Source organism: Triturus cristatus, chromosome 8 (genome assembly GCF_964204655.1).
Source record: "Triturus cristatus chromosome 8, aTriCri1.1, whole genome shotgun sequence".
Classification (NCBI taxonomy): domain Eukaryota; kingdom Metazoa; phylum Chordata; class Amphibia; order Caudata; family Salamandridae; genus Triturus; species Triturus cristatus.
The window spans coordinates 758,221,874-758,249,814 of NC_140591.1; the positions used below are offsets into that span (position 1 = coordinate 758,221,874).

Here is a 27,941-nt window from a genome sequence, read left to right on the forward strand (position 1 = left end):
CACAACCTGCGAAACGGAAGTCAGAAAAAATGGAGGAGGAATGCAAAATTTGGGGGGGAAGACCACTCCAAGGCTCACAGGTCTAACAATGAGGTAGCACAACTACGCCATATAATAAAACACTTTCCTCATATAAACCATTCCTAGGGAATTTCAATATGACAGTGGGAGAATGGGTGTTGTTCCACCAAACAGTGCCAGTTTGGCCTCTGATTTCTGGAAGGTTGATCAAAAGAGGCAAAGTGGTGTAAAGATGGGAGAAACATGAAAATAATAAATACTACATATATACCGAGGAAAGTTCCAGTAAAGGCTGAAATATTTCATACAGCGAATAGGAACAAAAGCTCTTTTAGTCATTTTTCAAAATTAGATTCTTCTCAGCTAGTAGAGATTCAGAAATGGGAGATGCATAAAGGCACAGATGTGCTCCTCTTAAGTGACATTGCAGAGGCAGTACATGAAATGTGAATAAACATAAAGAAGAGCAAAGCAGAGCAGTGGCAAAAAAAAGGCACAAGTTAAACTATGTTAAGTAAGACCAAGAGCACATATGAAGAGACAGGAGTAAAGGAATACCTGTAAATAGAAGGCATGAACAAAAGTGCATTATATATTCATGACTATGGACAGGCAGAAACAAGCGTAAGCTTTGGGATTCAAGGAAGCACATAAAGGCTAAGAGAAGGGAACCGCAAGGTGCATTGAATACATTCATTTAGAATAGGCTCTCTGACATGGGGTGAGGGACTCAGCTTGGGGTGTGGGATAATACAAAAATTATGAATGTACAAATGTATAATTATGTAGGGAATGAGAAGAATAGTCTGGTATTAACTAAACAACTTTTAATACTGGGACTGTAAGCTGATTATTGTTTGTTCTACTGTATTATTTCCTTGATCTGTTCAGCACTCTGGATAAAAGTGCTATAATAAATTAAAAATACAAATACAAACAAAAATAGTTGGGTTTGATATCGCTGCTGGACTATTAATTAAGTGATTAAAGGTGGTGCCTATAAGTAGATATAATGTCATCCCTTACAAATGCTGCCTCTTCAGAGTTCTACTAATGTTTTAAAGAAAGTAGCAATTTGGATGTATGCAGCGCTGAATGAGGTTTTTGTTCACAATGCTGGACAATTCCCCAAATGTTTAAAGAAATCTGTACATTTTTTAATTAAGGTCCTTTTCATTAATGGACTAGTTCACTCTGTGTAAAACATAACTCATCTCATTTTTTATTATTTTGTTTCCAGACAATACCAATGATTATTACTAGGCATTTGTAAAGCCTGAATATCCTGCTAAATGAGCTTTTCTGGGAAGGGGAGTCTATGAGAATCTCACTGTCGTTCATGAGAATAACAATTAACAAGCATTTACAATGCAATGGTCTCGGCATTGTTAAAGTTAGAGCTAATGGCATTGCTCATGACATTATTTTTGTTTATGTTTTTGTTTTTAAAAAATTTAAAGAAACGGCATTGTTATTTACAATGTCAATAGCTTAATCTCTCTCAAATGCGAGACCTATTGCATTTGCACCCACACACAAAGCCACCCACACACAGAGCCTCCCACACACAGAGCCACCCACACAGAGCTATTCACATAGAGCAACCCACACACAAATAGAGCCACCCACACAGAGCCACCTACACACACAGTTACCCACACACAGACAGAGCCACCCACGCACAGCGCCACCTACAAAAATATCCACCCACACAGAGGCACACACACACACACACACACACATAGAGCCACCCACAGTTACACAGAGCCACACACAGACATGCTGCTGACTTTAAACATTGCATTCTATTTATGTTCTTACTGTGTCTTCTGTAATTCTCTGCTGAGGAGCACTGGCATTCTGTGTACTCAGGTGAGGTAAAATTGTAGTCCTGCTATTTTTTAAAATGAAAGGTGCTTGCAGGTTCCTGAGGTGGGGGGGGGGGGGGACAAAAAGATGCACTATGTAGAGCGATTAAATAAAACATGTTTGGATGTGAGGGCGATCTGGCTGGGGTTGATTGGGAGGGGGTATGGCATTAAGAAGGTGCAACTATTGGGAAAAAAAGGAAATGTTAACATATTATGGCATTTCTCTTTCATTTTGTGAAATGAGTTAACCTGCTTTGTTTATATAAACACATTTATCATGTGTTTTGGTGTGTGCTGCAACTAATATAGAAGTCGTTAAGTATCATCATGTCTTGCCCCTGGCCCCGCCCCCTCACTACACTCTAGCTCATTTTAATGAGTATCTGAACTTGATGACAAACCTAAGTTGAAGTCCTCGAATATTCAGCCTCAACTAAGATGGTCACAAGTAGAGCGTTTGTTTATGCTTTCCCTACGTCTATGCCGTTTACTACAGTTGGAATTTGTGAATATGGCCGCCATGTTGGCCAGGTATCCTTTGCCAGTCAGCTCCCGAAAGGCCGAGGTATTTACTTGACAACAAAGCCTCCAAATGCAACTCGCACCCTGAGCCAACAACACACAACCTCACATTAGTAGAAGGGGCTCAATGGCACGCCATTGTGTGACGAATTCAGCAGACGAAAAAGATCACGAGAAGTCCTGACACAGCAGGTCATGTGGCACGTGACGTGTCGTCAGCTGATGTACGGAAGAGCAACGGAGGCCTAGTTCTGCGGCCGGTGTAAGGGAGTCTTCTTGTTGTAAATAACCGCTGCTATGTCGTCTTTTTCCGAGCTCTATTTCAACGTGGATAGCGGGTATTTCGAGGGTCTAGTTCGTGACCCCCGCGCCTGCATGTACTGTCAGACCTGTTCATTCATTCTTAGTGATTGTTTTTGGCTATCGAACATTGCTCAAGCATAATTATCATGCCCATTATACAGGAGGTATTTACAGCGTAGTTGTTTAAAAACAGAAGTGCACGGAATTCTATACGGTAAAAAAATGGTGCAGACATTGGGAAAGTGAACCTGGCTGGAAGCATTTTACATGACATATCTTGCAGAGTCGAGGGGGCGATAATCATGAATTGAGTGGATCATTATCACGAGAGGAGAGGGTGGCCACACCGCCGCCTTTCTCCGAGGCGAAGCAGAAATGCCTCGGAGAAAGGCAGCGGCGGTTTCGGATTCGGGGGCGTGTTTTTCTTTTCTCTCCTCTTGCCATTGGCTGGAGGAGAAAATGAGAAAAGTAGCAAAAAACACGCCCCCGAATCCGAAAAGGACGGGGCCTGTTCGGAGAGACAAACCTCTTCTCCAATGGCTGGCCAGCATTCAAGAGGCCAGCCAATGGAGAAGAGGGGAGAAGAGGGGCGGGTTCAAGCCCCTCTTCTCCAAGTCATTAAATCTCGCAAGCGAGACTGCACAAGCGCAGCCTTCGCTAGCCGAGACCTAAAAAGGGCCAATTGCCTTTCCAGTTCTTAGACCTATAACATTGCATATCACCTATAAGTGGTGCCATGGTTTGTCACCAATATGAGAAAGTATGTAAACTATCCTATTAAACTAGCTAAAAACTCATTTCTGGGAAGAGGACGATCTTGAGAATGATGCAGTTAATCTTATCCATGGTCACTTCTGGGTATATCCTGTTATAGTTATCTCACAATTACCATTGAGGTTTGCCATCTCATATCAGGCAGAATTTGCTCAACATGAGGAAATATTGGTCTGGATTTTGGGAGTTGCTATCTGGGGCAACATGCATGCAATATGCTATAATGTTGACCTCAGAGAGACTAATAGGAACAAACGACATGTGAGGCGGGGGCTCCCCTTGATATGGGAGAAGCATAAGCCACAGTGTTATGTATGCAAAAGTTACAGTATATTTTTATAAACAGGAGAGCAGACAAATGAAATACCACCAACCCACACGCCCCAGATATCCTCTGACAAAGGAACACATTTTTCCAAGGTCTGGTGCCTGGAACACCTCTCCTTAGAGAACCCAAGCAGGCACCTCTTATTGCGTCTTATGAGAAAGGTCAGCCCTCCTCCACTCCCTTTAAAGACTTTAATTTATCTGTAGGCCCTGAGAAGAGCCATCAAAGGAGGTCTGTGCCACAGACCATTGTGTCAGTGGGAAACACAAAATGGTGCAGTACCATCAATACACTAAGGGCCAAATTCCGATCCCGTCCGGAAAGCCCTCCGTACGGCTCGGATCTGGAGGGATTTCCGGACGAGACCTGCACCGGGCGTCCAAGCAAGTGAGTACGATGCGTCCTTTAGCATACGGACTCGATACGCTCGGACTTTCATTGAAGTCAATGGGAGCCTGCGCACAGACGCATACACAGGCTCCCATTTCAGAAAATGGGTGGGTAGGGAAAAGCATACACCCTGTGGCATGCTTGGATCGGGGGGACCCATGGGCACCCCCCATGACCAAATCAGAGGGCTCGGGTGAAGGTGGGCCTGCTGCGACCCCCCCCCCCCCCCCCCTCCAGAAGTACGCTTCCCGGAGCTTTTTCAAGTTGGAGGCTCCGACTCGATCCGGCTGATTGACGTGTGCATCACACTTGGTCGCTCGGAAATCGGACCCATTGAGCTGCACGGGTCGAGCATGTTGGAGTCGTCTGGGGCTTCGCTGATGGGTACGAGTCGGCTGAAGCACGAGGCGATATTCACATTGTACTTGCTCGCAGGTACAGCAGTACGAGTTGTTCGAAAACCGGGGCTACGAATCGGACTCGCTCACTACGAATCCCGTTCGGAGCCCTTCCAAGAGAGATTGGAATCTGGCCCTAAATGTTAAAGTAAGGTATCCCAATGAAGATTATTTTACCAAAAGAATAGTACTTTGGGCACAAAGCAAAATAAATGATAGTTTAGTGAGCATTCACGTTGAAACTTCAGCAATAATCTCAGAAACTCTATAGATTGGGCAACTGTTAATGGTCACAGAAAAAATCTGTCAAGATTTCATATCCCTTAGTGTGGAAAATGTTTTCCATGGAATAAAAACATTTTTCTCCTCAAAGCATGTTTCAATGGAAAAAATTAACTCTGCTGACATTTACATATAATACACAACCTTTTTTGCTTGAAATTGTACTAAAACAATTCATGGAAATATCCACAGAAAATGTATATGGAAATATGCAAATGCATATTTGCAGGCCAGCTAGAAGATCTGCTTTATACATGTGTGTCTATGGCTTGTAAAACGTTTACCAAAGATTCCACAGAATTTGTTTTGAAACCTGTAAAGTCTACAATTTACTGTTCATAGACATGCAATTCCACAAACATTGTGTCCTGTTCCACCAGCGTTCCCCAGATCCCTCAAGATACTACATTTTCTGCAGCTCTCTGCTGAACTCACTTCAAGTATTTGAATGACATATACGACTAAATAAACGTGTACTATATATATCACAGGTGTATATATTGACACCAGTGCGATTACTATACTATACATGTGTATCCATTCAATCAATTGCGTGTATGATAACTCATCAGTATATTAAAGTATGTGCGATGTCTGAATTGTGTGTACCTTAATAGGAACGTGTTTACCATTACACACAAAAAAGCAGTGATACCATTCAGTATTGATTAACAAATTCTTAGAAAATAATCCAACGTACAAGAGCAATTATGCATTCAGTAACACTGGGTTTTACAGAGTGTGTTCATAATAACATGTTAGTTTACAAATGTGTACGTGGTAAGCTATGTTTGTATACTGTAACACAAAAGGCCCTCTGGCTGTAAAGAGTTAATATTTATTAAACGCTGCATTAGGGATGGTGGAAGAGTGAAGAACACATATGAAAGTCCATCAGCAAGTTATCCTCAGCAAGCGTATCACTGGGACAAGCATAGCAGTGATAACGCTCAATTCTGACTGCCTTTCCTCATAGTCAAGGGAATACAACATAAAGTCCAGAAAGAATGTTGGTTAAATACCACCAACACAAACAAGCTGCACCATTTAGGGCAAAACTGAGTGAACCTTAAGTGCAGTTCACACAAGAAAAAAAAGCAATAACAAATGAAACAATTAAAGCAAAGCATGTATTCAAGGTGCACCAGCTAAAAAACACTGTAAAACAAAACTTTATGTATTATGTCACCACATTCAAATCATACGATCCCTCTAACACTCACCCGCTTCGAGTGACAAGGCACTGCCGTAGTCCCAGTTTGCGGAATATGTCAACGACAGTCTCCATTGGTGTGTGGTCAGTCACAGTGAAGGGGCTCAGGTTCAATATCCGCCGCAGCTTCAAAGGATAAGGGCTGTTGGCCGGGAGCTCTGGCGCGTCTTCCGTGAAGTACAAGATGGAGTTGCTCACCACCCCATCTTGCCTCTGCCTTGCGTTCTCTAAACAGGACCAATAAAACTATTAGAAGCTTCAACAATATGACGGACCGGATTACTTTGTGATTTTTAGTAATAAGTAATGCCCTCTGGTAAAGTATAACACCTATTGCATATAAGCGATGGATGGTTGCCCCATTTTTATACTGCCTTTAGATAAAAATCATTAGACAAACACTCATCCAGCGTCATCACTGTTAAAGACTGTCATCAGCATTTATAGTAATGAGCTCCGAATACAGTTAGCATGGCTTTATTTTTTTATTTATTTGAGTGTTGCCTCTCTCTGGCCTTTTTCTGATGTTTTGCCATGGCTCATTCTGGCTATAAGTGGGTGACTCATACCCACCACTAATGCCAACACCTTTGTTTTGGTGGTTTAAACCATTGGTAAAAGTATAGATTAGTGACGATCATGAGAAATTTGGAATTTTACGTCAACCTCTTTTTATGTCATCCAACGGAGTGGGCTTTGCCCCCTGTTGATTCTGTAATACATGTTCATTCCATAATTTAACACACACAATTGTTCAGGAAATAACAGTTGCCCACTTTTCACACCTTTCCCCCTTCCTCCCTATTCATTAACATTAAACTAACAAGATGCTAGGAGTTCTGGTGTGGCTACTTAGCCAGTGGAGTGTGTAGTAATGGGTGTGTAGAGATACCATTGTTGAGCGCCTAGAGAAAGATGCTGGATAATAGAATAGGGGTCATTGCCTCCTAAAATGGAGCACGCCAAGGCAATGCCACCAGAGAGGGAGGATGTACCTTAAGACGAGGGGTCCTGATGTTTCATCTGGACAAAAGGCATAGCAGAGTAAAACAAACACAGAACTAGAGGCAAGACCAACTGCAGAATCACGGGGATCAACCGACTCGACTTGCCGGACTTTAAGATGGCAGTCAAGCTCCATATCCTATCCTACCATCCTCGTCATCTCCATTCTCCTGTTTCTGGACTCGAGACCTATGGACACTTCAGGATCTTCATTCTACCCCGGCGAAGCCCGAGCAACATGGCCGATTCCCAGTGGAGCTGCTTCGACAGCTATAGGGGAGATTGGCTCCAGCTCACCGCTAGGGCTGTCACCTACCCAGCCAGACTTCGGACATTGGTCTTGTCGGTTTCTCCGCTGCTGTCTCCTCCCTATGGACTTCCAGCTCTCTTCGACACTGCTTTCAATGGAACCACGATGTTACCCCCTGGGCGGAATCTTCAGCTGTTTGGACTTATCGTGGAGCCAGAGTAACCTCTGGCTGATACCCGGTTGAGCTATCATATGTAGCTATAGAGGAGTTTGGCTCTGGGATTCAACCCCTCGGCCGGCACCTACCCAGCCGGACATCGGACATTGTTTTTCCTCGTCTCCCCGTTGTGTTCCCTTTTCTCCCCCGCATCAAGGGGCATGATCACCATGAGGCTCCTTTCTCTCCCTCTGCATCTACTGTCCCCTACTTTTCTTCACCCCATGACCTTTCTGCTAATTCCTGATCTGCACTCAATCCCCTTTACTGTTCCCCCTATTACCCTCCTTACTCCATTGGTTTAGTTTTTCTATGTCATGGAATGCACTAGTAACGAATGTAACTGTAACCGATTTAACACTGTAACACTATTTCATCCTCATGTAAAGCAGTCTGATACCTCCGGGTCTAGCCAGCACTATATAAAACTCAATAAATACAAATTGTGTCTATGCGTGGGTGTTGAGTTATGCTTATTGGTGGTATATACATTTCCAGGGATACATGGGCCCTATGCGGTTGAGTCTATTTTCACAGCTAAGTATTCAAAGGGCTCAGACGCGGGCTAAAGGCAGAGATGCTCTATTTTTGGGAAGCATTAGAGCAAGAGGTTTTTCGACTCTCTGTGAATTTGGGCTCTGTCTATGCCAAATTATGAATAAACTGCTTCATTGCTAAGAGATGCCACATTCTATGAAACAAAGAGCGAAGGACCAAGGTGCTTGCCCTAATATGTGCATTCCTCATGCTCAATATGGGATATCATGCCCTCTAGTCCATCAGGTCAGATACCAAGCAAGTAGTACTAGTCCTGGGTCACCTGGGAGAGTGAAACCCAGGATTCGCTTCATATTCCCTGTTAGACCTGGTACCATTGGCGTGAATCTCCCTACCATTTTTTGCTGTTGTCTCCTCTATTTTTAATATGTTTGCTGGTTTTAGGTGCTTTGGGCACTGTGCCACTACTATTCAGTGCCACAGTGCAAGTGCTCCCTATTGTACATTGTTGTAATGTATTAGTGACTCCATGATTGGCTCATTTGATTTACTTGTCAGACCCAAGTAAGGTGCACCATGTGTGCCCAGGGCCTGTAGATCAAATGCTGCTAGCGGGCTTGCAGCACTGATCGTGCCACCCACAGAAGCAGCTTGTAAAATGTGTCTCAGGCCTGCCATTGCAGAGCCTGTGTGCAGTCAAGTACTGTGATGTCGACTTGGTAAGTGCACCCACTTACCAGTCCCTAAACCTTCCCTTTTCTACATGTGAGACACCCTTAATGTAGGCCCTAGGGCAGGGTGCATTGTATGTGAAAGGTAGGACATGCCCTGATGCTTGTGGCATGACCTGATAGTGAATTACAGCCAATTCAGTTTCTCAATATTGCACGGCTAAAAGTCCCCATAGACCAGAATGAGCAGTTTGATTATAACATCTTATAATCCTAACTGTCTCAGGGAACTAGGTAGAAATTCGAGTTTAGTATACCTGAACTCAGAATGATAAAATACATCTTTTAGTGAAGTTGGTTTTAACATTCTGTGTTTGAAAATACCACTTTTAGAAAGTAGGTATTTTCTTGCCTAACCATCCAGCATGCCTCTGCTAGGTTTGTGTATTCCATGTCTGGTTTGTGAGTGACAGGGGTTGGGGTGGCTCCAGGAGACAGGGTGAGTCAGCACAAGGCTGAATAGACCTATCTGCATTGGGAGTGGTGGGAGGAGAAGCACCTGGGCCTGAATAGGGCTGTGCCTACCTTCCATAATGCTGGCTCCACCTCCTGTGGTGCGTCTGATGACCCTGGCCCACACTGACAAAGGAAGAAGTTGTGCACTGGCAGAATGCACCCACAACTGATTTGGACTAGGTACAGACACACTCTGCCTTCAAGAGAAAAAGGATTTGTGTGTATAAAAAGGAGGACCCAGACCCCAGAACTTTAGATCACTTCTGGACATCAAGATGGACCTTTTGACAAGGTGAAGAAAGAGGGAATCTGCAGGAGTTTTGTGGACTTCCCCTGTGCCAGTGTGTAATTGCTGGGGTTGGCCTGCAGTGGTTTCTTTATTGCCAAGGAAAGGAGAAAGGCTTTTATTTGCAACTTTCATCATCTTGAAGAATCTCCAAGGGCTTGAACTGTGCTTGCCTCCTGCTGAAGTCTCAGGGATACAAGACTTCACCATCAGCTCCCCCCTGAATTTCCTTGCTGGGAATTCTGTCTGCAGAAGCCTGCATGTTGTTGGGAGCTGGGAGTGCGGCTCAACGTGAAGAAGCGTGTCGCATCCGCAGCTGTCGCCGTCGCCTCACCGGAGAAGCGTGTCTCTGTCGCAGCTGAGTGTCATCACATTACCGGAGAAGCATGTCGCAGGGCCTGTCGCTGCTCCAAAGTTACAGAGTCGCCCCCGGGCGTGCGCGCATCATCTTCACGTCGTCGCATCGCATCAAGGGCGCCATCTTCTCGCATCGCACCGGATCGTCGCATTGCATCAAGGTGCCATTTTGTCGCATCGTAACCAGGCCGCACCTCGAGATCGTCGCATCACCTCCTGTCCGGTAAGGAACAGACGCATTGCCTACTTTGCGCAAGCACTGAGGAACAGACGCATAGCCTCCTCCTGAGCAAGGTACCGTCGAATCGTTCTCCCTGCGAACCTTTTGTTTATCTTGCATGATGCATTCAAAGGTACTTTGTGGGAAACGTGTCGCATTTATCATCTAGTGAACTGAGTTATTTCTACCATCTTGAAGTTATTTTCTTAATATTGTTTGTGGATTTTTGTCGTTTGGGTCTTGTGTTAAGTATATATAAAGAATACTTATTTTAATAAAAACATGTGTTGTGTCCATCTGTAGTGTTTTCACTGTATTACTGAATGTGTTCACAAATGCTTTACACACTGCCTCTGAGATAAGCATTCCTGCTCGTGCAAAACTACCACAGGGTTGAGCAGGGGTTATTTAGGAGTGTAGCCCCCTTACTTTGACTAGAAGCAAGGGTCCCTATTTGGACAAAGGTGCACGCCATTGCCAACTAGAGACCCCCAGTTCTAACATTCCCCAAGACCTCTGTCCAAAATGTCTGTATGACCACACATGACCAACACATGGGGGAATGTCCACCTCTCCTTGCCACACTTCCAGCACTCCTCAGCTGCAATCAGGAATGTCCGGCATAAACATATAGGTGTCACATTTACCGCTCTCATTAATAAGGCGAATAACGATCATTAAAATGATTGTATTACAGCAGTGCCTCTATACACTGCAGCACTCCTTTTTCATGATCCTGCGATACCGTTTTCATACGTTGGAAGTCTTGCTTGGAGACTCACTATGGGGCAGGAAACGTAGGTGTGTGAGCTTACAGACATTGCAGAGAACTTGGGGGACGGGGGAACTCGAGGTACCAAAGCTAGAACTCTATTACATGGCCTCCCAGCTCCAATTTGTGGTAAACCGGCTTGATGATTGAGACAATTGGGAAAAATCCCTTTTGGCTGGGACATACTGACAACATACACTTGCGGGGCTCTTGATGATGGGGGGAGCGGTCCCTGACGACTACCTGTATATATTATGTCATGTAGCTAACCTCTGGGAGAGTGCGGTTCGACGGGTAGTCCAGCACACTCCCTATGCGCCGGACGTGCCCCTGTGGCAAAACCTGAGATGATGTTCCACAAGAACCTTTAAGACTGCAACGCAAGTGAGACCAGATACTGCATTCGCCTCTGACATCGGCAGAATGGAGGTACATGAAGGGGTCCATAAGATTAATGCTAATGCACGATTTTAACTACTCCATTATAACGTAATTCATCAGGTGTATCTAACCCTGCGCACACTCCACGCGATATACCCACACCGCACGGACACCTGCCCTAGGTGCACTGCTGGTGGAGCGAACTTTTTACATATGATCTGGCAGTGCCCCAGACTCCAGCCTTACTGGGACACTGTTCTGACACGTCTGGGGGAGGCCGCAGGGTGGACTATTCCACTGGAGATCAGACAGGTACTCTTAGGCCTACTACCTAAACCCAAGAATAAGGCACTGAGTAGGAAATTTGTAAATCTGGGATTGGTGTTGGCTAAGCGACGAGTAGTTATTCGGTGGATGCAACCTCAACCACCGACACACTCTGACTGGCTAAGAGACATGAAGGAGTGGGCAATGGCGGAGGTAGTTAGAATGAAATTTGTGAGACGAGATGACAAAGCAGAAGATGATAGGATGGCTTGGAATGCCATGATGATAGACCTCCAGGGAGACCAAGATCAGACCTCCCAACAAGTTGAGCGGGGAAATGCTACCGGGAGTAACATGTGCATTACTCGCCCAGGCCGGGAGGGGTCGTGCATCAGTAGATGGCACGGTCTACGTTGAGGGTGTGCATGCCGCTGTGACTCATGTTGCTCCAAGGGACATGACGGGAATATGGGGTTGGGGTATTGTTTACGTTTGTAGCAGTTTTACAACTGAATGGCACCAAAGTTAGAATACACCACAATATTTTGAAATGTTTTTCCTCTGTTTATGTAATGTGCGAAGGTATCCCCACATGACTCTGTATCGCCTAACTGAACTGAACTATTACTGGAACATTGAAGACCATTGTAAGTTCATTTGTGGTACAATGATGCATGTTGTAAATGAGACTAAATGGCAATAAAAAAAACTAAAAAAAAAAGACGAGATGTATCATATTCAATGCCTGTAATTATATTCTTTACAATCTCACAAATCTTGCATTTTGTAAATGGCTATTAACCAAAATATCTTTTAGAGGAGGACTCCTACAATCGGTAATTAATGGGTTGTCAATCAGTACTGTGCTCAGTGTCGCTTTGTCAAAATTCTCCATTGTTTGAACATATGTCCTACTGAGCTGGATTTTGGTTTGGTTTTATCTATGGTTTGATTACCAAAAAACCCCCACAAAAAACATATAGGTGTCATGTACCATGGACAGACTAGATAGTAAGCTGATTGCCTGTGGGGAATGCAACAATAGATCTTGGGTATGCCTGCCTATATGGCCTCCCACTGCACTTCTGAGATCTGGCTTCCCTTGTCTGTCCCTCATCGTTTTCAGTAATGCCGTTTTATCACCATTGTTCTCAGTTCCCTCTTGGTAAGAGCTTGAAACCATTTGTGTTCTCAGCACCTACAATCCAATGTGACGAAAGAGACTTTTCGTTTCAGCCAGATGCCTTGCACTCATTTGACCCTATTGCCAATGAAGAGGTTGGCGTACCTTACAATCTGTAAATCTGATTATCTTGCCCAAGTCACCGAATCTCAAAGTCTGGGTTCACTCTGAATGAAGCCTCGCATAAAATAAAATATAAATCTTTAGAATTTCTGTTCCTGATTTCCTCCAGAAACAGCTCCATTTTTATATGAAATAAACATGTATGTCTCCCTCACAATGTCTATGTGGCTTGAGATTAATAACCCAAGTTGTTAAGTATGCTGCACGGTCTTAAGAAGAGCACCGTTTCCTTTCAGGAAGATCCTAGTCCGTTCAACTTGATAGTGCCTTTTGTTTTTTTTCCTGAATTTCATTTTCTATCCTTGTCTATATGGCTGCTTAGATGATAGAGGAAAGGTTATCAATATATGCTCTAACTATTAATTTAAATGACAAATTGAAGAGGCGAATGCAGAAATATACAGGATACTTATGGACAAGTCCACATCATGCCCCTTGAACAATGCAAGGTAGACTTCAGCATTTCCACAGCAACCTGCTCCAATACTGACAGCTAAGACACTGGGCCCAACACCCGCTGATCTCTAATATGTATGAAACGCTTCAAACTAGCAATGTACTCAAGCTCTAATCCTGAAAAACAGCCCTGACCTCTGAACAGTCTCAGGTCTCTCAGATAAGCAAACTTGAGCTGTCGAAATGTGAAGGAGAATGTAGGTGAGGAGGAGCTTTTATCAGCAGGGAATTGGCTTATGACTTTTCCCCTACTGGGTTACTATCTTTAGCAGAACATGCACCCAATGAGAAAAGCGGGAGTACAATGTTGATTACACCAATTGGACTGTCAGCAGTTTCTCCTACATTTTTGATACATAACAATCTTTAAGAAACCAATCATCATCAAATGAAATTCAATCAGGACTTCCGATGCCACTGCCCAGCACGATCTCCATGGCAAAGTGACCACTTCCAATATGGCATTTGTTTCACAATTCAGGCTCAAAGAAAGGAACTCAAGAATTACTATAATTTATCATACTTATCCATTATCCCAGCCAAGTTCATAAATGACTAATTTGGAAATTAAACATCTATTTTTCTAGCAGTCCATCAAAATAAAGCCTCGTCTTGTTAGGGATCCGTTTTATGCCAAGATAACCTATCTTTCAACAAGCTCTGCAAATGGTCTTGAATGCTGAATGGCAATATAAAAATAAAAGCACCTCGGGAACATTTGGGACATAATGCATTGTCTCCAACCAAGATAGCTATCCTCTTGCTCACTAATCATTACATTTTCATTCGTTTTTTCATTATCAATTTGAAGAGTTTTAGACAAGGCTAATACTGAGCACTGAATTCAACACGAAAAATGCATTAGACCCTGAAAAGTGAGTGTATTATTCGTGATCTTTCCCACTGTATAACAATGGATTATCAACTTTCAGAAATAATGTATGAGATTCCTATTTTAATGTACACTGTTCATTATGAACAGACTGTAGTTTTATAAAAGTCCCATTTAAGCATGTAGGTTTCCTCTAGCAAAATCACCTTACAGTCTAACAGTCCTACATATCGTACAAAATCGATACAGTGAACTAGGCCAGAGGTGCTTTGAAACATCACATTTCTCAGCCATTTGTCAATGTTTCTTCAAGAGAACAGAGACCTTGCAATCCTCCACAGCAGTGGCACACCACAATCCTCTTATGCCAATAAATTAAGCCAGATTTCCTTAAAAAATATTGAATTTTATCTTGTGGTTTGAGAAACTGTACACAAAATGGAAACACATCTGCACACCGATAATAAATATATATATATATATATATATATATATATATATATATATATATATATATATATATATATATATATATATATATATATATAGAGAGAGAGAGAGAGAGAGAGAGAGAGAGAGAGAGAAAGAGAAATAGTTAGATGGATGGAAAGAGATAGATAGATAGATAGATAGATAGATAGATAGATAGATAGATAGATAGATAGATAGATAGATAGATAGATAGATAGATAGATAGATAGATAGATAGATAGATAGATAGATAGATAGATAGATAGATAATGATGCAGAGATGCTAGGCTCTCACTGTCATTCACATAACCTGGGTTCCGTGCTTCACACCGGAGAAGGCTTGTCAGGTTCATGCCTTTTACACAATTATCATGCTTCAGTCAAAGAGCACGGAAAAGTCTATCCCTCTCCTGGCAACTTCTGAATGGGGAGATGATCTCGGTGACTTTGCACAGGAAAATACCACTACTTCTACTATATGCCGACCAACGGTCACCACATCTCTCCACCGCAATCACAGGAGGCACAGGATTGCAAATAGGGAAGACACCAACAAATGAGAGACCACTAAACAGTTCTGACCTGTTAGAATGACACACTTTGGAACTGATAAAGGAAGAGAATTATCCTTACAAATAATGCAGTTAACTTGTAAAACATTAACACAAGTAATGCTTAAAGAAACAGAAAAATGAAAACGTGCCTTTCTTTAAATATGCAAATTAACGTGTAAAATGTTTATCCTGATTTTTTTGTTGTAGAAAACACCCATTTCTATTGTATTTTCATTGTCAAGTTAAGCTAAGCCTCATTCATTCTTTACTTCTCTGAATTGTTTTTATTTTTGCCTTTCAACGTGTTTTAGAGGAATGTGGCACAGTGCAATATTAAATAAATATATATGTCATCCTCGTAGAATGTGCTGACTTCAACAAATGTTTTCCATCCTTCCTAAGCTACTTGTTCTCATCATATTTGGATATATTTCTCTGTGTCACTTGTTATTAATAATGAATAGCCAACAGTATATTAAAACAATAAGTGCATGCAAAGAAATGTGAAGCTTATGATGTAGATCCGTAGAAGTTGCAACTAGAATGTTTCAGTTTTAGACTAATTCATTGCCTTTCTTGGGGAAGACTACTATGCCAGTATCTTTCCAGAACTCGGGGGGGAGGGGGGGGGGGGGGGGGGGGGCTCCGTGGTTCTGGATTCCCAAGAGGAGATCTAATAACAGTGGAGTAATAGTCTGACTAAGTAGTTTATGAAGCTCTAGCGGGAGCCAATCCGGTCCTGGAGCTTTTCCGGAGGGCAAATCGGAAAGAGCCTGCTCCACTTCTTCTAGCGTGATCTCTTCTTCGAGTAGATTACTACTCTCATAATCCATCTTACGGACAGGCTCTATTTTTAGGAGATACTGCCTAATTTCATGAGTCTTCTCTTCTTCACTAAGATTACTCGACCCTCATCATATAGATTCTGATAGAATTTCTGGAATTCGCAAACTATACTGTAGGTGTCGATATATGTCTGACCGCTCTGTCTAATCTCCTTAATAGCATTTAATGAGGCTTTCTGATGGGTCAGAAGAGCCAGTTTCTTCCCCACTGCTTTCCCGTTCTCATATAGACTCCCGCCCTGGGTGTGGTACATTTCGGCGGCGCGCTGTGCGAACCAGCCATTAATTTCGGTCTTGAGTATAAGGATGTACTGTTGCATCTCAGCTACCCCTAGTCCCAGCTTTATTAGTCGCATATATTCACACTCAGCCTCAGCAAGTTTACCTAACAATTCCTCCCTCTTAATATGCTGAGTCTTCCTGACCCTGGCTACAAAGCTAATTGTTTCACCCCTTAAGGCAGCCTTGAAGGTATCCCAGACTATGTTTCTGTTGGAACTATATCGGTTTACGTCAAAGAAGGCTGCGGTCCAGCTATTGATATAATCTATATATTCTCGATTTGCCAAAAGCTTTTTGTCGAAGGACCATCTGCTCTTATTTTAATAAAAACAATTGAGTTTGATTGTAACTACGAGAGGGTTGTGGTCCGGCATTATTTTAGGGAGTTTCATTATTTCAGATCTTGGACTTAGCTCATTAGAACAGAAAAAATAGTCAAGCCTGATGAACTTCTGATGGGGGCATGAAAAATGAGTATAGCCGGGATCTTGTGGAGACTTAGTCCTCCATAGATCAATCAGAGCATGGGTATTTATCAAAGAGGACAGAGCTCTGTACACTTTGGGCTTCCTACCAGTGTAGCTAACTTTATTTCTTACATCTACCCTTGAGCGAGATATTAAGATCCCCACAAAAAAGTATAGGGGTGGGCCAAGACGAGAGTTCCATCTCGAGTTCGTCGAAGATATAAGGGTCGTCCAGGTTAGGACCATAAATGGAACAGATGGTGAACCCTATGTTTAGCTCCAATATGGCCCATCTGCCCTTGGGATCAGATAATTCCCTTTGAACTTGGTCTATGATATTTCTTTTAGCTAGGATGGCCACCCCCCTGGTGTTTGAGGTCTGTGATGAACATACCACTGTTTGATACCCTATGATATCCAAGAGAGATCTCTTTGCCCACGGTATGTGTGTTTCTTGTATACAGACCATATCATATGAGTTTGATCTGACAAAATTAGCTAATCGGTTCCTCTTCCCTTTGTCATTTAAGCCCTCCACATTCAGGGAGCACATTTTTATCTTCCCCATTTTAGAGCAGTGCTAAGTCCTTTTCCCATATCCTTGCTGATTCGTTTAACTTTCGTTTTCAGCATAGGTTCCTCTTCCTCCTTGTTTTGTCTCTGGGTATCACTTTTTCCCCCTTTATTGTCCCACACCCCCCATACCAACATCCCCCCCTGGACACCCCTGCGCCCACCCTCCCACAGCCGCTCCCCCCGTCACCCAACCCCAGACTCCCCCCCGCCTCCCTTCTCGAGAGGAACTCAGACTAAGTCTGTGTTCGATGGTTAGAGCACACAGTTGGAGAGCTCTTTTTGAGTTCCATATATCAAAAGAAGAATATAGGCAAATTCTTATTGGCAATGCCGAGAAAACCCCACCTAAAGAGGATTTTCCATTATTTAATATTTACCCCTACTTTTTTACGAAAAGCCAATAATTACCCGTATTTTATGCTCCCGGTAGCCTAGTGGCTTTTTTTTTCTTTCCCTTTTTTTTGTTCCCCCCCTCTCTTTATTTTTTCTTTCCCCCCCCCCCCACTTTTCTCCCACGGCCCTGAGTAATGTCTTATGATTAACCAATCCAACGCTAAGGTCAGCCCAGGCTATCCAGGTATTCCCGTGCCTTGATCTCTGAAGTGAAAATGCGTGTTTAACCCCCCCGAATCACTTTGAGGCGAGCGGGATTATTTAGATACGCCTGCGCGTCCTTAGCCTGGAATGGTGTTATTAACTGGCGTAAACGCCTGCGCCTTTCCACCGTGGTGTGGCAGAGATCAGGCTGGACAAAATATGTAATATCCGCCCTTGATCTTTTGGCTTCAGGCCGAGCCTTCTCAAAAATAGCCTGGCGAAGCAGAAAATTGCCAAAAAAGACCAAGATGGCTCTAGGTAGGGTGCCCGCCCTAGTGGGTTTTTTCTGAACAAAGGGGACACGGTGGGCACGCTGTATCTCTAATTCCCAATTCCAGTCCTTGATTTCAGGGAGTGAGTCCTTGAATAAGTCTATGATGAAACGATGCATATCAGACCCTTCTGCTCCTTCTGGTATTCCTAAGACACGTAGATTGTTCCTCCGCTGGAAATTTTCATGCTCCTCCAATTTCCACTGGATATCTGTCAACCTTGCGTCATAGGATTTTGCTAGGGCCTGCGTAGTAATGACATCGGCCTCAACTGTATTGACCCTCGACTCCAACTCAGTTATGCGTGAGCCGATTATACTACAGGTTTTGGTAAGTTTTCTCACTACTCCTTCGACCTTTCGCATTGCTGTTTGCACCCTACGTCCATCCTGACGAGTCTCGTCTCTATGTAAGGTAATGGCCTGAAGTATAGCCTCGAGCGTGGGTGATGTTTTAGCAGCAGGATCATGACTGCTGCCCCCCCCTGGAGTATTACCAGTAAGCTGACTGGATGGACTGTAGTCCCAGACGAGATCTTTTTCCCGATTCCTACTTCTTCTTCTTTCTGTGGATTTAGCCCTAGCAAGTGAATCTTCGTTATACTCGTCGTCTCCCTCATTTAGGCTAGAATCCAGAGAAAGATCAGAGCCGTACTCAGACCCTTCCCTGCCTTCTGATAGCGAGAAGAACTCACTAGGGGCTTTCTCTGGCTCTTTTTCTGCTTCATTGCCGCCATTGCATACTTCCGTTTCCTTATGAGTAATTGCGTCTAAGGGGATGATGGCTGTCTCCCCTTGTTCGTTGGGGTTTGCTGAACTGTCACCCCCTGCAGCCTGGGTGAGAATCCCGGGTCCTGCATCTATGTTCATTTCGGCTCCCTGTGGCCACGGGGGTAGGGTGCGGAACAGTCGTTGAAGAGACCTGATTGCCCTCAGGCGCTGAGTCAGATTCGAAAGAGTAGACTGTGTGCCTCGCCTCGCCTCTATCACATTGATCTCACCGGTCTCGCGGGTCTCCCTAGGCTCAGCCTGACTGACGATTATAGGTGTCCATTCTTCTGCTGCCTGCTCAACTGCGAGACTTGTTGTTTCATCCAGACGACGCTGCTTTCCGCCGATCCCGTGCATCAGGTCGACAACGGAAATATCCGCCTGCCGGGTCTTAGCAGCCGCTCCGCCTCTTGCCTTTTTGTCTGATGGATCGGGGGGCGCACGGCGCCCCGGAATCAGCGTGACTGGAGAGGAGGGAACCTTGCTGCACTGAGCCGTATCGTCGCTACCTACCACAGTCCTTGCACCCGTCCGGTTCACCTTTGGTTTTGCGGCGGCCTTGAGAGCCTTCACCCGCGGGTCAGGATTGTGCGCCAGGTACGTCTGAGTAGACTGCGAGGTTTGAATCACGGGATCCACTCGCTGTGAGCGTCCAGTCAGAGGGGGCCGGCGTACTGCAAGTCCGATTAATCTCAAACAGAGCAGCGTGAGTCTCCAGGAATCTTGACTAAACAGCGGAGCCGACACACTCCGAGGCACGATACAGGAGGTCATGACGACAGTACAGCCAGGGTAGCTTAAAAAAAAAAAAAAAAGGAAAAAATTTCGCCTTTCCAACCAGAGCTCTTCCTCCAACTGCAAGCTGCTACGGTCAGCCGACCGCCATCTTGCCTCTCACCTGTTTTCCTAGAGATGCCCTGTCCTCATATAGACCTATTACCTTAATTAACTCCGACAGTAAAATTTACTCGAAAATCATTGCCAACCGGTTAGGTAGGATCATAGCACATCTGGTTTTCCCCTGGCAGCACGGTTTCATACCCGGAAAAGACAGAACCGATCACATCAGAAGGGTAATATCTCTTTTTGATATTATGACAGTTTCAGGGGGCCGGATGGCTATGATCCTACTCGACGCGGAGAAAGCCTTCGATAAGGTATTATGGCTCTTTCTGTGGGAGATACTCCAATATAAGGGGTTCGGTCCCGGTATAATTAAAGCTATCAAAGCAATATATAAGACCCCAACGTCCCGCATAGAGACGATGGGAATACAATCAGGAAAAATCTCTATTTCAAGAGGAACCAGACAAGGTTGTCTCATATTTTGTTTGCTCTGTACATAGACCCCCTCCTATCTAAACTATTACAGAGTAGGGAAATCAAGCCTGTGGTGGTCGGAGGGTGGGAAACGAAAGTCCTGGCCTACGCAGACGATGTAGCTATTTTAACAACCTGCCCAGCCAAATCTTTGGCAGAGATCAGTCATCTAACAGGAGAGTATGGGCAGATCTCTGGCTATGCCCTGAATGCGGCTAAAACAGTGCTGGTTTGCACTGATAACGTAATCTGTAACGATCCCAGACCGGTAACTTCCACACTGTATCTGGGGGTCCATATCAGCGCCAATATCAAAGACCTAATTAAGCTAAACTACGACCCATTAATTAGTCAAATAGCAGCCGACCTAAAAAGAGTCAATAATCTTCACCTTACAATAATTGGAAGAGGTAATTATCTTAAAATGAATACCCTGCCAAAACGTCAGTACCTATTTAGATCTATTCCCTTTGCTATTGATAGTACAATCCTGGGGCGACTCGAGTCCATGATGTCTAATTTCATCTGGCAATATGGCAAGGTAAGGCTTTCTCTAAAATTCCTGTCATTGCCTTATGAAAGGGGAGGCCTTAAAATACCTAATATCAGATTATACCATTATACTGCATTACTCCAGCAGATGATACCCCTAATTTTCATCAACAGAGCATCAAGACCCCCGACATAGCTATAATTCCAACTTGCTATGAACTTTCAGTGGGCACAGCAGCATCTGGTTTATTTTTGAGATATCTAGAGCAAGGGTACTACAATAAAGTCCGTTTCAAGATTATAACAGACGCCTGGAAGATATGGAAGAGAATCTCAAAAATTATGGCTGTTCCTGGGGCAAATTGGTATACCCCATTGTGGCACTCAGGAATCTTGCCAGCTCTATCACAGGACAATCTCGGAAATAGATGGGAGGTACAGGGTTTGTATACAAATTGGGGACCTCTGTAGTCAAGACGGGGGCTCAGACTGTAACCTCTCGACATTTAATGCACTACAGCAAACTCATACCCTCCCAAACAGTTATTATTTTAAATTTCTCCAAATCACAAGCTCCCTCACCGCTCTGAATCCAGGCAATAAATGGAACATGATTCCCATCCTAAGGACCATGAGCTCCCCAGTGAATAGAACTAGGAATATATATGGCATTTTGTTGGAAAAAATTCCAGACGATCTGGAAAAAACCGAACGAGATTGGTCAAGGAAATTAGTTAACAGCGACACTGATATATATAAGAGTCTAATGATGTCCCAACAAGCCTTCCTAAGCACGAACCTCAAATCCCAACTGTATAAAACAGTATTTAACTTATACTATACTCCTTCAAAAATGCATGGGGTAAGCGCGAAGATGATAACTGTCCTAGATGCAGTTTAGGTCCCGCCGATCTAAAACACATGTTTTATGATTGTACAAAACTTGCATATCTTAAATCGGAACTACAAAGTTTTTGGCAAAACATATTCTCCATAACATTAGAGCTAACCCCACGTTATTTTTGTTAGGCTTTGACAGTGAGCTAGGATTAAACAGGAAACAAGAATACTGTTTATTTGTAGGTACTGCCATCTTCAGGATAATACTAGCTAAAAGATGGAAAGACGCAGATCCCCCCACCTTCTCGATGTGGTTAGCCAGATTGCTCGGACTATATAAACAAGAACTTGCACTTTATTTATGTAGAGGCTTGCAAGCAGAGAGGTAATGAAATCTGTGCCTATATTTCAGATTGGTATGGGAATGAAAGATCGAACATAGACTTTCTCCAGATGTGACGCTCTCAAGCATCTTACTCATCATGTATAGCTAGGGCCCGAGGGACTTAGCATGTCGCCCTCGCCACAGGAAATAAGTGCCCCTCTGCTGCTACTGATTATATGTTTTTCACTTGTATTTATACATATTCCTAGCTGTGCTCCGCTCTATCAAATATTAGCACAATTCTAACAGGGCTAGGGTGGGGGAGGAATACTTGTGGATGTCTCAGAACTGTTTTAAATCTGTATTCGTATCTTCCCCAATTGTTGATACTAGCTATTTATTCTCCCATATTGCTTTATTGTTATTATTTTCTTATCCTCTTCTTTTAAATCTAGCAACTGTGTAATTTCTTCTCAATTGGGTACCCAATAAAAAAAAAAAAAATTTTAAACAAAGACTAATTCATTGCCAAGCAGTGGAGTTCTTAATAGCTAAAAGAGTGAGTTACAGGGTTCTCATGGGAACCCAACGTGAAACCAGTGTACATAGGCAATTGCCACTTAGTATGCCTCTTGAAGATTATGTAAGCTGTTCTCGTATGTTACAGTGGGAATGAAGAAGGATTCGACAGACCATCTGATGATTCTTTTATTATTGGTTGGTGATGACATAACACCGAAGATGGATACATACATGTTTGTGTTTAATATACGTGTTCTTAATTAGAGGGGTTCAGACGCCCTTCTACCACCCTTTCCTTAGAGTCATGCTGAGAGCTTTATGTTGCTCAGACTGGTCCAGGTTAATTGCTCTGTGACTATCCTTTTAGCTTTACACGGTAAGCTACTGTTGATGGTGTTTTCAAAACTTTCCTTACGTATACAGAAACTGCTGTGACTAATTCCCGATTGGGTGAAGACTTGGACGAGTTTTCCAGAACTACTATTTACTAAAATAATGCTTTTTCTAAACGCCCCTTAAAATTCTTGCTCTTTTCTGAAAGAACCCTTCATTGGTTTTGATAGGTTAGGGTCTATTGAAGTAGAGTAAGGACTTAGGTAATTATCCTTTATGGAACACACTGCAATATTTTCTGTTTTCTGATAACCATTCTTCTTTTTTTATAACTGATTTAAATAATGTTAACCTTTCATAAAGAGACTAAATCTCAAACCACTAAATCTAAAGAGATAAATAAAGCCTTTAAAAATTCATCTAAACTCTCATTATTGACTGAACATAATAAGTAGTGTTGGAATTTTATATTGATTTATACTTCATTCTAAAATGGTGGGAAAGATTCAGTCGATCTGAAGATCAAGGCGCGGAGTTGGGGACTGCTGTTGTAAGTCAAAGGGCTGAACTGTTTTAAATTACTTGCGCGCCAGCAGAACTCAAATATGAAGGGTGTTAAAAACTGAATTTATTCAGAGAACATGAAAATGGAAGGGCTGGACAAGTGGAACACTTTGTGGTCTAAAATCATGTTGAGATAAAACAAATGCCTTGGAGATACCAAAACAAAATAATGATTTTCAAGTCCAGATTAAGATATATAAGCCTTCATAAGTAGATGATCATACAATAAAGCAACCACATTTACAACACATAATTCAATATAAATACTACCTAACGGAGAAATAAAGGTTGCTTCTAGAAAACATTGAAATAACAATTTGTGTCTGCCACACAACATAATAGTCCCAATGGTAAAGCACATGAATCTGGGAACTAAGCAGTTTCATAGCCATAAATTAGTAGTATTCAGACACCTTCCCCCGGTGCATGGCTACACCTGCGCAGAAGCCAATATGTTGAATGGGTGTCTGACAGGTAAATCCGCTCTCGGAAGAATATCATGCTACCTTATTAATAATGCTTCAAATTCTTATTAGTAATCTGGTGTGCATGGGCTTCTATTTGCCCGAAATGTGTGCTCCCAGTTTAAGCAAGGGCAGTGGTTTGTAATACCTGAAATAGCTCCTGATTCTTTGTGTCCGATGGGGGTGGGTTTGTGCTCTATGGAGATCAGGAAGACAGGTTGTATGTAATTGGCTTAAATGGTGTACTTAAAATTGTCAGAGCTTTTTTTTTCATTTATGGCGCCGCACAGAAAGACACTAAATATTTCACAGAACCCTTGAGGTGTTGGGTAACACTAGTGATTCCAGCTGCCTACAAAGCATCACAAGTTTCATGGTATTTTACCTAGGTGCATCGGCACTTCATGGGAAAAGGTTCAAGATGCACCACTGGAGTACATTTCCCATGGTAGAACTGACAACTCCCAAGTTTACATTCATCCACCACTACAATCTAAAGCCTGAGGATTCTCTGTAAAGAATTGTGGAAACAGAAGTTTCTTGCATGTTCTTCAGTATTAAAGTATAACATATGAGTGAGCAGTTAAATCTACAGAAGTCTACGTGCCATGTGGCGTTCTTGTTGTGCCATTTGAACCTCAGTAGTAGCATCCAGTGGGTTTGCCTTGATTTTCCTTACGTTAATAAACACTAGAACTGGGAAGCAGGACACAGGTGTAATAACTTGATTACATAGTAGTAACCTTCAATACTCAAATATCACCGTTCCTTATTACAGTCGTTAAATCAAAGTGACTATTATCAAAAGCTGTGGGGTTAGTAAGGACTGTACACAGCGACTTCTGGGCAGACGCTACATAATTACTTGACTCAGAGAAGTGGAGCAACCAGGAATGGGCTTCATTTTAACAGGGTGAAGGAAGGAGGGCAAAAAGTGCCTTTCTGGAGGAGGTAATATTTTATGACAGCAAGATCTGGAATAAGGAAGAGAACCCAGTACATCATGTTATATAACACATCTTTGTGATACCCTATGAATTCATATCCTATAGGGCTCCCAGATCGTGTTCCTTTGTAGCATAGTGTTGTATGAGAGGCTATTTGTGAGGTGGTGTGTATGACCTACAATACACTGGGCTATAATGTCCTTGGCAAACTGGAGAAACTAAGGACCAAATGGTTGGCAAATCCTCTTGCCTAGCAGTGGTTTCTGCCACCAGAATACCCTTCTGGGTGGTTGTTTACACTTTATAAATTTGTAGAATAGAATAGAAAAGATGTCAAAGATTCAGAATGGGAGCATGCACTCCAACACCCACAAGAAGTAGTAGTGTGTGCAGGAGTCAAGCTGGCACAGCAGAATGTGCTACACTGAGTGCATTTCTCCCAAACAAGGTAGAAGAAGATGAGAAAAACAGAATCAGATATAGGCCTAAGGGGATAAACGAGTGGTTTATTTTACACTATAAAGCTCCACCCCTTGCTAAGCGAGATCTAGGAGGGAATCATTACAAGTTTGAACGTGGTACTAGAGTCTATGCCAGCACTGAACCCAAAACTTGTGTTATTACTAGAATATGGAACAATGAAAATGTTCCAAAATACAATGAAGTGCTGTATAATTTGTGACTACAGATTGTCTGCCAGGATATAGCAGGCTCTGGGGCAGCAGGAGAGCCGGATTCTGGTGCAATGGCAGTCTAACATGGGCTGATGTATGCTTGCTGAGAATAAGAGATGGGGATACCCTTGGAAACATATGAAGCTCTTGTACCATTGGATGAACTATTGAAACGACTATGGAGGAGGGACAGGGTGGGAAACTGCAGAACATTCATAGAGTGATATGGGACCCTGTTCTCCACTATGGCTGGGTGAATCTCTTCTCCCGATACTACTACTTTTAAAAATAATTCTTCCTGTACTGACTTTCAAAATGACATGCCTAGTGAATTTATATGCTTGGGCTACGTGTACTGCAGTCAACTGGGACCTCACATTCTGTATTTGTGTTTTCGATTGGAGTTCATTACTTTATCCCAAAAATGGAATAACAAAAATAGTTTTTATAGTGCAACTTTATCAAAATGACTGGTATAAATATTGTTTACTTGTTCTACTGGAAGAGGCAGAATTTAGGATAGATAATTCATATGATACAAATGTAATACCAACTAGATCCTGTCAAGTTAGTATATTATGCAACCTGTTAGTTAATCTTGTCTAATAGATACTGGAGTATTTTTGTTTTTTAAAGTATGAGTTGGTTCACTGTTGCATTTAGTTTCTATTTCTCTCTATGGCCAGAAAATTAAACATCTTAACTAAGCTACAGTTCAAAGCTCAACCTGTATGCACAGCACAAATAAACAAGCTGCAACTATATTTGATGAGACTTACAAAAAACAGGTTAGCATCACGATTGCTGTGCACTATCCAGATTCATGTCCTGTAAGCAGCATTACTTTGGGAATTTAAATACTATAACCAAACAGAACAGCATTAGGTATGGACAACACAAAGTAATAAGCATATACTTACTTATTGCAAGGATGAGTTCTCTTCTCTGAGCAAAGCCAATGAGTCGTTCTGAATCTCTGGAGACCACCACTGGGAAGCCATTGTAATCAGTCTCTTTGATCAGTGTTTCCACGTCTTCTACTGTCATGTTGTCCTGGGTCAAGACAGAGAGAGGTGGCTCCCCTCTTCTGGGCCTCATCACATCAGTTGCTAGAGTTTTGTGAGTAAATTCATCCTTAACATCCAGGAAGGGGTATCCATTCAGGTGTATATGAGCCTCATAAATTCCTTCTTTGCCAAATGCATCTGCCACCCATTTGCTTGTCACTGCTGCAGCCATTAGTGGCACAATATACTCTAATCCTCCAGTCAATTCAAACATGATGACCACCAAGGAGACCGTCATTCTTGTGACTCCACCTGGAAATAACACATCACATTAAGATACTCTGACAAATTCTGAAACATTTTCTCTGAGTTGACAGTTGTCAATGAACCATTCATATATTTGAAGGTGTTACTGATATTCAAGGTGTTTCAGTAAGGTAATACATAAACTACCAGCCATCAGACATTCTACATTTTTAGGTCGAGCTTAGATAGTGCTTGTGCTGTCTCTTCAAGACATGTTGTATACACTTTGTGGGCTTACAGCCTGCCCGTTGCTTTTTTGATTTGTTTCTATCAGTGTCCTTTAAAAACCCTTGCTTCCAAGAAGTTAATCTTTCCTATTTATCCCTCCTTTTAGTTGGTTGTTCACTCGCACAGCGCAGCGTTTCATTACTTGTAGCCTTCCACTTGTCTTATTTTAGATACTACCTTAGGGGGGAAAAAATTCTTTGGAAAAGCACATCACACAAGCGTTTGTGTTTTGAGTAGCTACAAGCTTTACTGTTAACAGGGCTGTTAATATTGGTCTTACCATGTCACATTTGATGTTCATTTAAAGACTAATATCAAATGTCAGAGGCTGTTTCCTCGAATGCGCCTCTTTCCTTTGACTATCTTTTGACCATCTGCCCTGGTATAATTACAGCATGTCATGCTAAGGGTTTTCATCTCACCAAACATTTTAAATATAATGTAAGTTGTAAAAAAAGAATCATCTCTCATATGGTTTTGTACTGCAAGCATTGGCATTTTTTCAATTGTTCCTGTTCCTATTTTTTAATGTCAAAGATGTTAAATGTTTTGAAAGTGCACCAAGTGGTCATGTGTGTGCTTGCCTAAATGCATGCCTGTGCGTACTGTTGGCAGGTTATAAGTTGTTTGTGTCACTTCTGAAAATGATTTGAACATCCTAGCAGTATCTTGCTGCTCTGCTTCTTAATTAATGACAGTTCTATCTCCTATTTTTTTTAAATCAAAAATATGGTATCCTTGAGTTTTTTATTTGCAGTTGTATCTATGACAAATTATTTCAAGGAAAGGCTATATAAAGACTCGCATCCAAATCAACATCACACAGCACCAAAGAAAGGAACGAGATAACAGACACACAAACACACTCGCTCACAAGCAGCCACCACGTGTGTGCACACGTACGTACACACACCGCTTTCTGCTTTCAAAGTAAGGAGAGGGGACAGTA

The 27,941-nt window shown here is 42.6% G+C and overlaps 1 protein-coding gene across 2 annotated transcripts in view; it reads right to left on the minus strand.

Moving 5' to 3' along the window:
• CLCN4 (Cl-/H+ antiporter 4) overlaps nt 1-27,941 on the minus strand; it is a 256,887-nt gene that overhangs the window by 19,290 nt on the left and 209,656 nt on the right. For both annotated transcript variants that reach the window (XM_085622190.1, XM_085622191.1), the window contains exons 11-12: nt 26,372-26,770; nt 6,113-6,329 (exon numbers count right to left, since the gene is read on the minus strand). In XM_085622190.1, coding sequence (XP_085478316.1) covers nt 6,113-6,329; nt 26,372-26,770 — 616 coding nt within the window. The remainder of the gene's footprint in view (nt 1-6,112; nt 6,330-26,371; nt 26,771-27,941) is intronic.